The 17,867-nt window shown below is 51.4% G+C and overlaps 1 protein-coding gene across 4 annotated transcripts in view; it reads left to right on the forward strand.

Moving 5' to 3' along the window:
* FLNB (filamin B) overlaps positions 1 to 10,855 on the forward strand; it is a 167,146-nt gene extending 156,291 nt beyond the window's left edge. For all 4 annotated transcript variants that reach the window (XM_005547469.4, XM_005547470.4, XM_005547471.4 and 1 more), the window contains 4 exons: positions 1,752 to 1,928; positions 7,048 to 7,266; positions 8,197 to 8,400; positions 9,186 to 10,855. In XM_005547469.4, coding sequence (XP_005547526.3) covers positions 1,752 to 1,928; positions 7,048 to 7,266; positions 8,197 to 8,400; positions 9,186 to 9,373 — 788 coding nt within the window. In that variant the 3' untranslated portion in view covers positions 9,374 to 10,855. The remainder of the gene's footprint in view (positions 1 to 1,751; positions 1,929 to 7,047; positions 7,267 to 8,196; positions 8,401 to 9,185) is intronic.
* Positions 10,856 to 17,867: the final 7,012 nt, after the last annotated feature.

Below are 17,867 nucleotides of genomic sequence, written 5' to 3' on the forward strand. Positions count from 1 at the left end.
CATTGAGCTGGGCCCTGCAAGGCCTCAAATATCTCTGATGTTCTGCTTTGTGGGCCTGGTTCTGAGGCTGGCCTTCCTCTTGGTGGCAGGATGGCTCCAGCAGCACCAGATGTCCCACCTTCACGCCACATCAGTTAAGAATCCTCTCAGGCTCACGCCTGTAATCCCAGCACTTTGGGAGGCCGAGACAGGCGGATCACGAGGTCAGGAGATCGAGACCATCCTGGCTAACACGGTGAAACCCCGTCTCTACTAAAAAAATACAAAAAACTAGCCGGGCGAGGTGGCGGGCGCCTATAGTCCCAGCTACTCGGGAGGCTGAGGCAGGAGAATGGCGTGAACCCGGGAGGCGGAGCTTGCAGTGAGCCGAGATCCGGCCACTGCACTCCAGCCTGGGTGACAGAGCGAGACTCCGTCTCAAAAAAAAAAAAAAAAAAAAAAAGAATCCTCTCAGGATTCTTAGAAGTCGAGAGGCTCCTTTTCCCAGAAGTCTCCAGCACATCTCCCTTCCCATCTCACTGACCTGGACACATGCCCACTGCTGAGTCATTGCCTGTGGCTAAAGAAGTGCCCTGTGTTCATTGACGAAGGCTTAGCGAAGGATTTTTCCCTGATCCACTCAGGGACTACACTTGGATGTGGCGGTAGAGCCGGCTTCCCCTAAAGCACATTGGCTCTCAGGGAGGCAGATGGGGACCTAGCTAGGGGACTGTTGGGGGATGTTCAGTGCCAAAGGATGTAGGGTGCACAGCTCCATGGAGATGCACCTCTGTGGAGACCTCCAGAGGCAGGGAGAAGAGCTTTGGGGAACACAAATTCTGAGAGGGATGAAGAGTCCTAGGAGCCAGGGAGAGACTGAGAAACTACCTGGAGAGGCAGGAGGAGAACAGGCTCTGCACCCCGGGCAGGAGGGCTTCAAGGAGGAAGTGGTGGTCAGGTGGTGCACAATGAGTAGATGTTCTAGGTGCCCATTTCAGTTAACAGATTACCTTGCTACATGCTGTGACCCAAACGCACAGCCAAAAACCTGCCCTGTGGGGCAGTTCCTAGCTTTGAGCTTAATTAAGGAGCATTAATGCCAGTTGGAACCATTTTTCCCCTTCAACTGGCCACATAGAGAAATGTAGAAGAAGCAAGGTCTTCTTTTTTCCCTTCATATATATTCTTTTTAAATTCTTGTTATGCCTTCCCAAAACAGAGACTTTCAACAGTAGTTAGAATGGCCATCTCCCAACATTTAAAAAAAACTGAACCCCCGCAATGGGTGAATGAAGTAAAGGGTAGTAACCTAGAGTTCAGCTGAGTAGGCCACTGTGGAGCCTTAAGTGGTGAGGTCTTCCAATTTCAGAGTGATGTGTCTTCAACTTGTATCATCATTTTAGTGGAAAAACATCATTTAATTTTGGTGAAATGAGATTCATCTCGTGACAGGATTAGTAACAGCACTCACGGAATTTCACATTCAAAAAGTGAGGTTTTCTAAAGAAAGGAAGGGGTCTTCTGAGGCAGGGGTCAGAGTCTTGTCCTGTGTTTATAGGATTTGCGATGTGGATGTGTTTTCCTTGGGGCTGATGAGGGATACCCAGGGGGGTCCGTCTGGTTCTGAAATCCAGGATGCTGAGTGCCAGGCTCCCTGTAGAACTGTTGATTTTAAATGGGCCATCTCGGGTTGGCCTCCATCCTTTGTCCTCACTGAACTCGGGGGTGTCCATTTGCCTGATTTCACCCTGTGCCTTTGCTCATTCTTCTAGATAAGTACGCTGTTCGCTTCATCCCTCATGAGAATGGTGTTCACACCATCGATGTCAAGTTCAATGGGAGCCACGTGGTTGGAAGCCCCTTCAAAGTGCGCGTTGGGGAGCCCGGACAAGCGGGGAACCCTGCCCTGGTGTCCGCCTATGGCGCAGGACTCGAAGGGGGCACCACAGGTAACCCACTCCTCTGCTTCTTGAAGCCTTAACTGAACCAGCTCCACGGACAAGCCAGATGGAAATCCTCAAGCCCCATGGAAGCTTTTTACACGCGCTTTCCATGGAAACTGGGGTCATGCACACTTTGGAGGCGCTTGCTGTCCAAAGCTGTTTTGGGAGTTGCGGTTTGGCCCGTGATAAATTCAGAGTAAGAGCTTGATGGCTGTGTTGTCACACCTCATTACTGTTAGTTGTGATTCAGATTTCTTCCTCTGCCAGGTTTCTTGACTTTCAGAACAGGATGCTGATAGTCAGGGAACACAGCACAGTGTCATTAATTTTGAGGGTTTCTTTGCCTACACAGAATTCATTATGCGTCCAAGGGGGCTCCTACCCATCTGTTCTTTCATGGTACCGGGCTCCCAGAAGTGCACTGAAGCAGCAGTAAGACCTGTCCCCGCCTATCTCCTCCTCTTTTTACTCTCAGATCTTAATGGAGGAGGAGAAAAGACTGAAATGGTCAAGGAATTCTGAAGCTTTTTGGACCCATTGCAATTTATTTTTATTCTTTGCCACAGATGGGACATGTTTGATTGTGAAAAATACAGGCAGCGAAGAAGTAAATAAAGTGGGACTCACTCCATCATCTTCTCTCCTCCTCCCCCACCTGGGTCCAGAAGCAAACGGTTCCAGGAAGGGAGGGCCTTCACCCTGTCTGTCATCTCATTGTCTGTCTTCATTCTTGGTTGCTGGGTTGGTTAGCTAATCGGTTCATTAGACAAGCAGACACAGAGTTTTGCTTTTGTCTTACAGAAGGAATCTTACTGCATCTACTGTGATACAGCTTGTGTTTTTGCTTTGACCTCTTAAAGATCTTTCCATGTCAGAACAGATCTTCCCCTCCTTTTCCTGGCTGTGTGAGAATTCCTGCTGTGAATCACGGTTATTTGAACAGGTGGCATCGGGTGGTGTGCAGTGAGTGCGTCACTGTTATGGAGGCTGCCAGGGTGGAGAGCCGGTCCTTAGTCTCTGCAGTTGAAGTGCGCAGTGTGGACTCACTGGGGCATGTTTGCATTTGGTGTTACTTTGGACCCCCTTGGGAAAGCAATATGTCCGGGTTTCTTGAGTCTCTCGTGTGTGTACCCCCACCCCGCATAAGGAGAGTGGGATGGAGCAGACTTGCCTCCCAGGGGTGAGGGGTGAGTGACTGCATGGTTGCCTGGCATCCAGCCCCAGGAGCAAGTGTCCTGTGTGACCAAGGGGCCCTCTCCAGGTGCAGGAGTGACTGGTGGGCTGGCAGGCTGCCCGGGACTCTGACCAAAGCAGTGGCCTCAGCAAAGCCACCCACAGGGGTGGTGTGAGTGCTGCCAGACTCCCCAGGCAAATCCAGTCTGGCTCCACCCTGAACTCTGGGCCTGCAGCTTGCCTTTTGTGAAAGGCATGGTATCATTTTACCATAGGCGATGTCCATTTTACAGACGTGGAAAGTGAGGTGCAGAGGTTGAGTCACTCCCCAAACAAACACTCCCCCAAAAAGCAGTCAGCTGAGAGGAGGCAGAACCAGGAATCCATCCAAATCTGTGACCTCAGAGCCTGTGCGCTGAACCCCCGAGCTTGGCCCCCTCTCTAAGTGGCTGGCTCACCCAGAGGCAGTGACTGCATCCCCAGCCCACTTTGGGGTGTCCTAAACCAGGACCCTGTCCTCCCAGCTGCTCAGGAGTACTTTCCAGGCAGCAGTACTGGCAATTGGGCCCTGACAAGCTACTCACCTTTGAGGGCCCAGGTGGGGTCCTCTAGGCACTTGGAGCGCGTGGCAGGCTTCAGGTCAGGCCCCACAGCAGCTGCTGGGGTCTCCCACACTGGCCAGGAAGCATCTCACCTTCCTGCTGGCTCATGCGGCTGTGCCTGGGCCCTCTCCCATTTCCTTTTGGCTGTTCACACACCTTTTGGGAGCTTAGGTTTCAGGCTGTGCTCTGCAAGTGCTGGACACTGCTGAGAGAAGGAGCTGCTCTTGCAGGGAAGCTCCCAGCCAGGAGGGGAGAGGTACAGAACCGCCTGCTTCAAACCCTGTGTAAATATTGCTCTTGTCACAGGGAAGGCGTCTTGTTTTTCCAGCCCTCCTGCTCCCAAGCCTTTCCCTAAATATCCATTCTGAGATTACACAGCTGCAGTGTGCATGGAATGAAAAGGTATCTGTGCTCGGCTGCCAGAGTGCCCAGTATCCTGACCTTCTGAACAAAGCAAACCTCCCTCTGTTTTTATGGGTGAGTGTGCTGTATCTCTTGGCTCAAGCTTTAAATGGTCCATTCTGTAGATTTTGGAATAGTGGAATGTGGAGAATTTGAGGCGGGACCCTGCTGGAGGAGGCTTGAGAGGCTGGGAGATAGACCAGGGAGCTCCCGATTCTTTGGAGCCGCTGAGCAATTTTCCTAATAAAATGATCCAGGAACCCCAGTGTGCTCGGGGTATACCAGAAGGGCCTCCTTCCCTCCTTCTATCCCCTTACCTGCCTTGAAGAACAAGAGGTGCTGCATTTAATGTGCATTAAACTCACAGGAACTGGGCCGGATGTATTTGAGGGGGTGGGGGAAGACCGCCGTGCCCAGAGATGTTTTGTGGTGTCAGATACAGGTTGTAGCTAGAGGCAGTGGTGACAGACTTCTGCTTGTGGATTTTTTTCTTCCATCTTCTCTCAAGTAAGTGCTTTAGCTCCAAGTTGGACAGACTTTATGTTTAAATCCCAGTTCTGCTGGTCCCCAGCCGTGTGACTCCAGATGAATTATCTGACTTCACTGTGCCTCTGCTTCCTTTCCTGCAAAACAGGAATAATAACGGGACCCACCTAATAGGCTTGTTTGGAACCATAGAGGAGGTAACAGCCAAGTAATAGCTCTTGTCCCACAACCCCTGATTTATCTTTTCCCACCTTGTCTTCTCTGCCCTTTTGGACCCTCACAGTCAAGATGAACTGATTTTTGGTTGGTCAAAATATTGCATTAGGGCCAAATGGGTGCGGTGGCTCATGCCTGTAATCCAACCACTTCGGGAGGCCAAGGCAGGAGGATTGCTTGCCCCAGGAGTTTGAGACCAGCCTGGGTGACATAGTAAAACTCCATCTCTACCAAAAAAATAAAAAATAAAAAAAATAAAGACAAACTTAGGTATGAAACAGCTTGTTAAAAAATGGTGGAACTTTCCCCTGCAGCCACATCATTTCAACTTCACTTTAAAAATATATTTTTGGCCTGGCACAGTGGCTCACACCTGTAATCCTAGCACTTTGGGAGGTGGAGGTGGGAGGATCACTTGAGCCTAGGAGTTTGAGACCAGCCCAGGCAACACAGCAAAACCCCATCTCTACAAAAAAAAAAAAAAAAAATTAGCCAGGTATGGTGGTGCATGCCTGAAGTCCCAGCTACTTTGGAGGCTGAGGCAGGAGGATGGCTTGAGCCTGGAAGATTGAGGCTGCAGTGAGCTGTGATCATGCCACTGTACTCCAACCTGGGCAATAGAGGAAGACTTTATCTCAAAAAAATATTAATAATAAAGCCAGGTGCGTTGGCTCATGCCTATAAGGCCAGCACTTTGTGAGAGCAAGGTGGGCAGATCACTTGCGGTTAGGAGCTCGAGACCAGCCTGGCCAACATGGCGAGACCCTGTCTCTACTAAAAAAATACAAAAATTAGCTGGGCATAGTGGCGAGTGCCTGTAATCCCAGCTACTCAGGAAGCTGAGGCAGGAGAATCATTTGAACCTGGGAGGCAGAGGTTGCAGTGAGCCGAGATCATGACACTGCACTCCAGCCTGGGCAACAGAGTGAGACTCTGTCTCAATCAATCAATCAATAAAATATCTTTCCTTATCGTCACCTTACAGCTGCTTCCTGGATGGACACACTGTCTCCTTGTTGCTCACCTCCCGCTTCTTGCCTACGTAGCCCCTGGCCTCAGAGCTGCTGCTTGAGGGGCTTCTTGGCTGCACATTAGATACCATGATGAGGTTGAGATAGTGGGGAGGGTGGACCTTGGGACAGGAGCCTTGAGCTTCCAGGAACAGCTGGGTTGTGTTTGAGAGTCGCATGATAGCAGCTCTTTTGTTTTATTGATATCCAGAACAATAATTCTTTCTCTGGACTAGGAGCTATAATTAAACCAAAATATTTCCCAGCTGGGGCAGTGTCTAGAGCTCTGGCAGAAGCACAGCCCTGCCTGGGGATGCTATGCCAGGCATGCCCCATAGAGGGCACTGTAGCGGGCATGTGCCAGGCCTGATGACTGAAGGAGGCTCTCCTGGGCCAGCTAAGTTGTTTCAGGGCTGCAGTTAGGGGATCTGAGGCAGCTCCACTGTCCATCCAGGGGTCAAGAGATGAGCCTGGCACCAGAGCCATGCAGACATCGTTCAAACCCAGCTCTACCGCTTTCTAGTTGTGTAGCACGACTGGCCCCCTCCCTGAGCCACAGAGTCATTTGTGAAGAAGGAATCGCGGAAAGGATTCCATACCACATGTGTCAATGGTGCTGTGCACAGGACCCGGAGCCAGAGTGGGGCACACATGCCTTGTCATCAGGAGCTGCTGTTTTGTTCCTGTGCTTGTTGCTGGAATTCACAGCAAAGTGGGTGGGCTGGCAGGTCACAGTGGCTGCACCCAATCTGCAGCACAGTGCCTGGGGTGAGGGCTGAGGAGGAAGGGAGGAGATGCTTGGCCTTCCTGGCTTCTCCAAGTCTACCCAGAGAAGAAAGGACAGTCAGAGGGGCCCACGCATCCCCCACACCCCTGGAGGGAGAGCTGGGCTCTGGCGGCTGAAGCAGCATTTCAGGCTCACAGTGTGACTCAGGCTTCTCACCCTCAGCCACAATGGCTTATGCCCAGAGGAGAGAACAGGGTGTCCAGGCTGTTGGTGCTTGTGGGCGAAATGTCAGCCATGCTCCTCCTGCCTTGGCCTGGAAAAGGGAGCCCTCACCCCGCAGGACCTGAGGTTCTCTCTGCCAGAAGTTCAGAGCTAGTGTCGGTGGGTTCCCATGCCACCAGGGTGAGCTCTCTGTGAGGGGACCTATGTGTGTCCCTCACCACGGCCTCAGTGCTCCTGGGAAAGCCCTCCGGGCCATCAACACAGCATTTTCTATTCCTTTCTCCCAGGTATCCAGTCGGAATTCTTTATTAACACCACCCGAGCAGGTCCAGGGACATTATCCGTCACCATCGAAGGCCCGTCCAAGGTTAAAATGGATTGCCAGGAAACACCTGAAGGGTACAAAGTCATGTACACCCCCATGGCTCCTGGTAACTACCTGATCGGCGTCAAATACGGTGGGCCCAACCACATTGTGGGCAGTCCCTTCAAGGCCAAGGTGACAGGTAACGATCAACTACCTCCGGAGTTACTCTCCCTTCCTGGGGAGCTGGTTTTGTCAGATCAATCGTAGTGGAAACTATGGATGGTTTTAGATGTGTTAAAGCTACTTTGAACTTTGAATGTCAGTAAATAGTATGAGATGTCAGAGGGCAGTGTTTGCAACTTACAAAAGTCCACAGAGTGGAGCGTGCAGAAGTTGAGAAAACATGTTCGGTAGTTTTCTGTCTCTAACAGGAAAGAATAGATATTGAAATCTTACGTATTTGTTTAGATCAGGGCCTGAAAAATCCCCTCATTTCTAATTTTCACTTTAAAAATAATCAAAAGGTTTTATTATACTTATAAAAATGTGTCTCCTCCAAAACACTGGAAAAAATACCAAACTATGAAAACCAGTTCACAGCCACCACCCAAGGTAACCACCATAAACACTGTAGTAAATCCCTTCCACATGTCATGATTCACTGTTAAGTAAAGAATGTAGGTTCCTCGCAGAAAAATTAGAAAATTCACATAGAAAAATCATCCTTTCTCATCCACGGAATCATTTTTTGATATTTCATTATATGTCATCCAAAATTTTACTCTGCTTATACATAGACTATTTTACGTAAACGGAAAGATGTGAATTCCACTGGCACATCTTTGCGGGGATGGGGGCTGGGGGGATTGGGAGGGTTCTAGGCCTTGTCAGCCGAGGCCAGACTCATCCATTTGCCCAGAAAGCCAGATCCTAGTTGTATGGGGGTGGGACCGCAGGGGTTTAGAAGACATTATGGGTGTGAGATACGGGTGTGGTGGCTTTTGTATCCAGGTGTTGGGGTGCGCGGGCTCTCCTGGGGCTACTATGTAGGGTACTCGCCTGTCCTCTGGCTGAGAGACCCCTCTTGATCTGGCCATTCACACCTGTCCCCCTCCCTCCCGTATCTTAGGCCAGCGTCTGGTTAGCCCCGGCTCAGCCAATGAGACCTCGTCCATCCTGGTGGAGTCAGTGACCAGGTCTTCTACAGAGACCTGCTATAGCGCCATTCCCAAGGCATCCTCGGACGCCAGCAAGGTGACCTCTAAGGGGGCAGGGCTCTCGAAGGCCTTTGTGGGCCAGAAGAGTTCCTTCCTGGTGGACTGCAGCAAAGCTGGTAGGTGTCTCGGCCTTTTCAAGGGTGGGGTGGGGCGGGGCAGGCTGGACATGCTGGGTACACTGGTCTTCCCTGCTGAGGTCTCCTGCAGTGCCTACCCCCATGTAACCCAGCCATTTGCAAGTAACCATGTTCATGACCCTGTTCTCCTGCACTTAATATTTTTAAATGATTTTCTTCTCTTTTGCCTTTTGAACTTGGGTATTTATTTGGGTTTCAAGGGTCGGTTGCCTGGATTCTGGCATCCAGCACACCTGGGTTGGAAACCTGGTACTGCCACTTCATTCATTCATTCGTTTGTTCATAAAACTGATTTAGCCATGTGACCTCGGAAAGTTATTAAATCTCTTTCCAAAAGTCAGTTTCCTCTTCTTGGAAGTACCTTCCTTAAGGTGCCTGTGACAGTAAACAAGAAGATTCTCATAGCTAACGCTTAGAATAGCCCTTACTGTGTGCTAGGGTTTGACACCCATCACTCCTTAAACCTCACAACTAGCTCGTGAGGTATGTGTCGTTCTCATTCCCTGTTTACAGATGGGGAAGCTGAGCTAGGGAGAGGTAAGATTCCAGTCCGAGGTCACCCAGGTAGCAAGTGGCAGGGCAGGGATTTGAACCCACACCGTCAGGCTCTATGAGCCTTCGCTTGTAATTGCCACACTCTCCCACCTCTCAGGGACCCCAGCGTTATGGCGGAGGCTCCTTACCTTTGGCTCTCATACTCCCTCCTCTTCCTGTGCCTGTCCTGACGCATCCGAATGGAGTAACCACCTTCGTTTGCCTCCTAGGCTCCAACATGCTGCTGATCGGGGTCCATGGGCCCACCACCCCCTGCGAGGAGGTCTCTATGAAGCATGTAGGCAACCAGCAATACAACGTCACATATGTCGTCAAGGAGCGGGGCGATTATGTGCTGGCTGTGAAGTGGGGGGAGGAACACATCCCTGGCAGCCCTTTTCATGTCACAGTGCCTTAAAACAGTTTTCTCAAGTCCTGGGGAGAGGTCTTGTGGTTGCTTTTGTTGCTTGTTTGTAATTCATTTTATACAAAGCCCTCCAGCCTGTTTGTGGGGCTGAAACCCCATCCCTAAAATATTGCTGTTCTAAAGTGCCTTCAGAAATAAGTCCTAGACTGGACTCTCGAGGGACCTGTTGGAGAATCTTGAGAAATGCAAGCTTGTTCAGTGGGCTGAGAAGATCCCGCGTACACTAGGTGCCAACCAGAACTCTTGGTGGAGCAGATCACCCACTGCAGCAGACAGACTGGGCACACGATGAGACTGACGTTTCAGAAAAACAAAACTGGCTAGCCTGAGCTGCTGGTTCGCTCCTCAGCATTTATGAAACAAGGCTAGGGGAAGGTGGGCAGAGAAAAGGGGGACACCTAGTTTGGTTGTCATTTAGCAAAGGGGATGACTTAAAATCAGCTTAATCTCTTTCAGTGCCCGTGTTAATGTATTTGGCTATCAGATCACTAGCACTGCTTTTACTGCTCCTCACTGCCAACACCACCATGCTCTGTGGCCTTCTTACGCTTCTCAGAGGGCAGAGTGGATGTGGTGGCAGCCGGGCCCGTATGTCTCCCAAGTACCTGTACCCTCGCTCTGATGATTATTTCTTGCAGAGTCACCACACGAGACCATCCCGGCAGTCATGGTTTTGCTTTAGATTTCCAAGTCCGTTTCAGTCCCTTCCTAGGTCTGAAGAAATTCTGCAGTGGTGAGCAGTTCCCCACTTGCCAAAGATCCCTTTTAACCAACACTAGCCCTTGTTTTTAGCACATGCTCCAGCCCTTCATCGGCCTGGGGAGTCTTACCAAAATGTTTAAAGTGACCTCAGGGGGCCCATGGATTAGCGCCCTCATCCCAAGGCCTGTCCCTTGACTTAACACTCCACACCCGCCCCAGCCAGCTTCATGGCTCACTTTTTCTGGAAAATAATGATCTGTACAGACAGGAAAGAATGAAACTCCTGCCGATCTTTGGCCTGAAAGTTGGGAATGGTGGGAATCTGTTTCTCTCTTTTTTTTAAAGAGGAAGGGCAGCAGCTTATTGGTGGTCTTTTCACCATTTAGCAGAAACAGTGAGAGCTGTGTGGTGCAGAAATACAGAAATGAGGTGTAGGGAATTTTGCCTGCCTTCTGCAGACCTGAGCTGGCTTTGGAATGAGGTTAAAGCGTCAGGGACGTTGCCTGAGCCCAAATGTGTAGTGTGGTCTGGGCAGGCAGACCTTTAGGGTTTGCTGCTTAGTCCTGAGGAAGTGGCCACTGTTGTGGCAGGTGTAGCATATGGGGCGAGTGTTGGGGGTAAAAGCCCACCCTACAGAAACTGGAGCAGCCCGAAGCCTGATGTGAAAGGACCACGGGTGTTGTAAGCTGGGACATGGAAGCCAAACTGGAATCAAACACCGACTGTAAATTGTATCTTATAACTTATTAAATAAAACATTTGCTCCGTAAAGTTCCCTTGGTGTTCTTGGATGCTGTCGCTTCTGAATAAATTGTTTAATCCTAGGAGTTCAACACCACCAGCCTGGGTAACACAGCAAGACCCAACCTCTACAAAAAATTAAAAAATTAGCCAGCATGGTAATGCATACCTGTAGTCCCAGCTACTCAGGAGGCGGAGGCAGGAGGATCACTTGAGCCTGAGAGGCCAAGGTTGCAGTGAGCTGTGGTTGCAACCCTGCACTCTAGCCTGGGCAACAGAGCAAGACAGTGTAACACACACACACACTGTAACATCGTTGGAGCCCCAGACCAGCTCCCCCAACCTGTGCCTTAAGGGACACAGACTAGCAACTTGTTTTGACAATGAACCTGGGCTTTTTGGGGGGGTGGGTAAACAAGAAGCTGTCACCTGTCACCCTGCTGTGCTAATTGTTGCTGCCGTCTTCCCCTCCCTTTGCCTCTGTTTCTCTCTTTTTTTTAAATTTTCCTTTTTTGAGACAGTGTCACTCGCCCAGGCTGGAGGGCAGCAGCGGGATCTCAGCTCACTGCAACCTCCACCACCTGGGTTCGAGCAGTTCTGCCTCAGCCTCCCAAGTAGCTGGGACTACAGGCGCGTGCCACCATTCCTGGCTAATTTTTGTCTTTTTAGTAGAGAGATGGTTTCGCCATGTTGGCCAGACTGGTCTTGAACTCCTGACTTCAAGTGATCCGTCCCGCCTTGGTCTCCCAAAGTGCTGTATTACAGGCGTCAACCACTGCAACCGGTCTGTTTCTCCTTTTTCTAGAAGAGCTTCTGATTGTTAAATGCTTGGGAGGTACCTAGCACCCCTCCTCCTCCTCCGCCTCCACCTCTGCCTCCCCCCACCCCCCAGCAGTGATACCGCTTTGCATATGGCACTACCACCTCAGGTGCTGCAATGACATGTTTGCGGATGCAAAGCTCACTTGGGGGCAGACCCGGGGCCCCTGCCTTCTTGACCTCAGAGTGGGAGTTCTACCCCCTGCTGATACCGCTGTGGAAACAGGAGCCCCCAGATAGGCCTGGCAGGTGCCATGGTGATGGGAAATCACTGCTGGGCCCCCGGCCCTCCAGATGGGGGTTGAGGGTGGAGAGAAAAGCAGGGAAGGGAGACTGGATTTTCTGACACCTGGCTGTCAGTTGGGATCAATTGTTTGCCTCTGAGAGCAGTCTTATCTGTGGCCTGTGCCAGGAAGCACTGCTTCCTGGACTCCTATCTGGGAAGGTCCGTGGGCTTTGGGATTCTGCAGTGGCGGGCAGTTCCCCCGGGTCTGACCGGCCCACAGTTTGATGCTAGTTTGCCCACGGAGGAACACAGGGCACAGCCATTGGTTTCTCCAGTGTGAAGCCCGGTGGCTTTCTGTTGGAGGAGGTAGAATTTGTAAATTAACAGCATGGGCTTTGGTGTCAGGCACCCCAGAGCTTCAACCTTGTGTGGCCCTGGGGAAGTCGCCTTGCCTCACCTCTCTGGGTGGTCGTGAGGATCAGATAAGAGCCCCCAGGGAGATGCAAGGAGCAATTACCTACCAGAGTCTCCGCCACTGCTGTCTGTGACCAACACCTGCCGGAAGTGATGTTCCTTGCACAAGGCTGCCCCCTGGCGGTTTGTTGGTATCGGGCTACGCCTGGTGGTCCCCTGCATGGGGGCGCTGGTGATGTCGCCCTGGGGTAAATTTCCCCACTAGAAGCCACTGCCTCCTGTTACATTAAAGCCATCTCAGGGTGGGATGCACCTCTTTATCCGTCAATGGCTAGGAGCACAGGGCAACCTTTACCTGCACCTGGGCTTGGCTGCTATGGAAACCAGCTGTTTGTGCAAACACCTTGAAAACTTTGAAACTTGACCCTGGACAAGTCTGGTGCCAGGTCCTTTCCGACTTTTGTGTTTTCTTTCCAACTTTCACTATTGACTTTGCCTCTTTCCTACTAGGAGTGGACAGGGCCAATGGAGGTGAAGCAGACAGCAGCTGCCCTGCAGAGATTCCCAGGCCCTGCCCACTTCGAAGCACAGAAGCCCGCCTCTTCCTCATCACATTTCCCTTTGCAACCCAGGGAGGCAGGCACCAGGATGCTGCCAAGAAGGAAACATTTTATTAACATGTTTATTTGTTTCAGATGCACTTATAACACTTGGGCCCCCTGACCACATGTCTAGTTTTAGGACTTCAAAGGGGCTTTGAAGCCACATTTTGATGAGTTCGGTGTAAAATAAGTAGGGTGTGTAGGGATTTAATTTCCCTTGAAAGTTGCACAGACTTAAAAATTAGCAGAATAAGCCGGGCCCGGTGGCTAACACCTGTAATCCCAGCACTTTGGGAGGCCGAGGCAGGTGATCTCCTAAGGTCAGGAGCTCCAGATCAGCCTGGCCAACATGGTGAAACCCCCTCTTTACTAAAGATAGAAAAATTAGCTGGCGTTGTGGTGCATGCATGCCTGTAATCGCACTACTCAGGAGGCTGAAGCAGGAGAGTTGCTTGAACCTGGGAGGCAGAGGCTGCAGTGAGCCGAGATCGCGCTACTGCACTCCATCCGGCCTAGGCGACAGAGTGAGATTCCATCTCAGAACAAACAAACAAAAAAAATTGCAGAATAAAGGTTAATGGCAAAATGAGTGCTTGATCCTTGTCAACCCGCCAAGTTTATACTGAAAATGGGGAGCGTTGTTGTTAATTGAAGTGCCCGTTAGCCTCAGTTCTCAGCCCTGTGGAAGTAGAGTCAGGGAAAGGGATGGAGTCTTTCCAAATCTCCACTAACTTGGAGAGGGAAGAGGCTGTATAATCCATATATTTCACAAATGAAAACTCCCAGAAATGAGGATCTTATGTAGGCATTTTTTCCTTTTCACAATAGTAAATCATAATTTGAGGAAGTAAAAATGTCACACTGGGGGCAGTAAGGGCTCAAGCAAGCCTGTATTCAGTTTATTTTTCTGGCTTTGTCCTAAGGATGCTGCCTAAACACATGGTGGGAGGAATCTTTCTAAACAAAGAGATCCTTCTCTGCTTTGTGATAAGGCTTTTGTCTGAGCCCCCAAGCCCACGGGGACCGGCTCATGAGCATGGAATTTAGGGAGACCCACTCCACACCCCTCACACGCTTTTTCTCTCTTCCTCAAGAGTTGTCGAGAGCAAGCAGGAAATGCAGAATTTACGAGCCTGACTTGTGGCACGGATCCACATATCCAAGGGGGTTTTGTATTTTGGACTCGCTTATCTCCCTGGGACAAAGTACAAAGATGAAAGAATCTGCAAGCCTTTTATTGCCCATGTTTCTTCCTCTGCCCTGACTGCCTTCCCAAGATACCAGAACACCTCTCCCTGTCGGGGGTTGCCCTCCCTTTCCAGGAAGTGGACGTGCTTAGGGCAAAGCTGGTGCTGAACCCCGGCAGGGTGTATTCGGAGAAGGAGAAAACCTCAGCAGAAGCACCAAGTCCTGGAAATGCCAGCTTCAGGCCCAGCTACAAGCAGCAGGCTCCATAGCAGCAGAATAGCCTTGTGTAGAAGCAGCATTCAGAGAGCAGCAGGTCACATGCCGCAGGTTCAAACCTGATTCCAAGCCCAGCGCTGCTGCTTACCAACCGAGATACCTCAGGCGGTCACCTTCTCTGTGCCTCACTGCTCTCATCTGTAAAACCGGGAAATAATGGGAAACAGCCATTCTAAAATCAGATGAACTCCAGAAAGGCACCTCCCCCTGCCTCCCTCCCCCTCAGCACATCCACCCACCAACTGGCCTGGGCAAACCTTCCCCGACCCAAAGCTGTTGAGAGAGGGATTGCCTGAGTGTTGCAGAGATTTGGCTCCCCAAGGCAGACTGGAAGGGGCACCCCAGCTAGGGAAAGTGAGGCTTGTGGAGAAGCCATTGAGCATGGTGGCTCTAAAATTGGGCTGGGGATTCAAATCCTGGCCCTGCCATGACCTCTGGCAGGCAGGTCACTGATCCTTCACAGAAAACTGTGCCTCAATTTTCTTTCCAATGAAATGGGGTAACAGGACCCACCCCATAGAGTGTTCTGAGAACTCACTGACAAAATACACATAAAGATGATTTCAGGCCAGGCATGGTGGCTCACTCCTACAATCCCAGCACTTTGGGAGGCCAAGGTGGGCAGATCACTTGAGGTCAGGCGTTCAAGACCAGCCTGGGCAACATGGTGAAACCCCATTTCTACTAAAAATACAAAAATCAGCCAGATGTGATGGTATGTGCCTGTAATCCCAGCTGGGAGGCTGAGGCAGGAGGATTGCTTGAACCCAGGAAGTGGAGGTTGTGGTGAGCCAAGATCATGCCACTGTACTCTAGCCTGGGTGACAGACCGAGACTCTGTCTCAAAAAAAAAAAAAAAAGAAAAAAAATGAAAAGCATTTCACAGTGTCCAGTACATGATAAGTGTTAATGAAATTACTATTATTGGTGTAAGGGAACTAAGACATTAAGCTCTGAGTCCTAGGAAAGCAGTGTGGTGTGGCAGACAGAGTCTTGGGCTGGGCATTAGGGTTGGGTGGTATCAGTGGGAGTGGGTGGGGTGGGGTGGGCCAACCACAGAACTCTGTCTGAGGTGGGATGTTGGTGGCTTCAGGGAGTGGCTAGAAAGGTGGGAGGGGAAAGGGGTGAGTCACATGCACCCAGGAGGGCTCCAGACCACTTGCCAGCCTGTTCTTGTCCCCTGGTTTCAGAGCTTCACCCTTTTCCCTTTGCGCAGGCCTAGGCCAGTGACGGGCCTGAGGGCTGCCCCCACACCGTCCCGGGGGTTGTTAGATGGATGGGGTTTAAATGAGTTAATAAACTAAGAGTAAGAAAATTATCATCGTAAGTAACACTAAAGCTATGCACCGAGTCTTCTTATCACATTTTTAAAGGAGAATTTGTCAGGGCTTAGAAAGGTTTGGTGACTGGTCGGGCGTGGTGGCTCACACCTGTAATCCCAGCACTTTGAGAGGCAGAGGCAGGTGGATCACTTGAGGTCAGGAGTTCAAGACCAGCCTGCCCAACATGGTGAAACCCCACCTCTACTAAAAGTACAAAAATTAGTCGGGCATGGTGATGGGCGTCTGTAGTCCCAGCTACTCAGGAGGCTGAGGCAGGCGAATTGTTTGAACCCGGGAGGCAGAGGTTGTGGTGAGCCGAGATCTCGCCACTGCACTCCAGCCTGGGCGACAGAGCAAGACTAAAAAGAAGAAAAAAAAGGTTCGGTGACTTGCTCAAGGTCACACAGGTAGTCATTAATGGTCAAGGCTGTGTTAAAACCCGGTAAACCTGTCTAGGAACGGAGCCGTGAAGTTGTACACGACTCCAGACACAGAAAACAGAAGCCAGAGGAGGCTCTCGTAGTGGGCCGTCGGCCTCCTTGGGAGCGCCTGTCTGCACAGTCCCGGCTCTGCTCCCCTCTCGGGAAGTTGTGGGCCTCCAGGGCGAGAGGACGGCCGCCTGGGTTGTCGTCGCCGCAGTGACCGCTAGGGGTCGCCTTGGACACGCGAACTGCGTCCCCGAGCGGAGTACCTGCGTTGGGGAAGGCGCGGGCTCTCCCAAGCCGGGAGGTCTCCACCGACCTCTCCCCTTCTGCGCTGGTAAGTCTGGGTGCTCCAGCGCAGAAGTTTCGGGGGTGGGGCAGAGAGGCTGTCTGGAGTTCCAGCAGCAGACCCCGCCCCGCAACCGATGGACTCCAGGGTCCCGCCGCCCCGCAAGCCCCGCAACTCCTGACTTTCCTCCCTTCACCCGTCACCCCTACTGTTCCCCCTTAACAGAGCCAATGTGAGGTGCGCCTAGGTATAATTTCCTTGAGCACGTTTCCCAGGCACCTACTATGTGCCAGACTCGGCCCGCGGAGATACCCTGGAGGAGTAGATCCCGCATCAAGTTACAGGGTAGGGCAGGATCAGCTCCGCGAGGCCAGGGCGTTTTGTCGTGTTGTTCACCTGCAGCCCGGGACACACAGTAGGCCCTCCGCCAGGTGAGAATGACTAACTGGTGCTTAGCTCCTGCTCAGGGAGCCTGCCACGAAAGGTTCATCAGTCACTACTGTGCGTGCCCCGGGGAGGCATCTCAGGCCCAGCTATTCCACTTAACCTGAGTTTCTTCCCCAGATTTTCCAAACTCCCTCACAGCCCATTTCACACGTGGAAAGACTGAGGCCCAGAGGGCAGTCTACACAGCAGTGGCCTTTCTTGCCTTTCTAACTGGGGGGTCCCAGGCTGCAACACTCTTCCCCTGTGTTTTGCCTGGCTAACTCATGTTCAGAGTTCAGGTCTCAGTCAAAGGGCACCTCTTCCAGGAAGCCTTCCCTGATCTACTCACTGCAACCCGACTAAACGTCTGCCTTCCCTTCTAGAGGGTGAAACCCTGAGAGCAGGAAGTACCTGGGCTCTGTCTTTCCTCATCTACATTTTGAGCCTGGCTCAGTACCTGGCACAGGGTCAAAAGCTAATGATGTTTGTCGAATGAATATGAAAGTACATGCAGCAAAGTGGGAGGCAAGTGGCCCCAGGGCCCTGTGGGTAGCCTCCTTCTCCCTGGTCAGGGAGACGAAAAGTGTGAGGATCCAGGAGGCTGACTTTGTGGTGCCGCCGAGGCATCGGGTGGGTCCTCCCCTGCCCCACCCTGCCTGCACCTCTCTCAGGTGCCCATCCCACTTCCTGGGAGAATTTTGTGTCTGTAACACAAGGACATGGGTTTTGGAGTTAAACCCAGAGATTCCTCAGTTTACTCATTTATGAGAGTGACGCAAGACAGCTTGTTTGCAAATCACTGTGAAGATTAAGTGATGTAACAGTAAAGTCCCCAGTGCAGAGCCTGGCATGGAGTAGGTACACACCAGCCACAGTGCCCTGGGGCAGTCACATGGTTTCCAAGCCTCCATTGCCCTGCCTGGAAAGGAGGGCGTGAGAGCCTACTAATGGGGAGGATGGTTTAAGGCGCACAGAACACAGCTTAGCACCCACCTCGCGGGTGCTTGTGAGACCGCAGCTGATGTTGAGGGAGCGCTTCCTCCCAGCCACACACTGTC

This window comes from Macaca fascicularis, chromosome 2, assembly GCF_037993035.2.
Source record: "Macaca fascicularis isolate 582-1 chromosome 2, T2T-MFA8v1.1".
In the NCBI taxonomy this organism is placed as follows: Eukaryota; Metazoa; Chordata; class Mammalia; order Primates; family Cercopithecidae; genus Macaca; species Macaca fascicularis.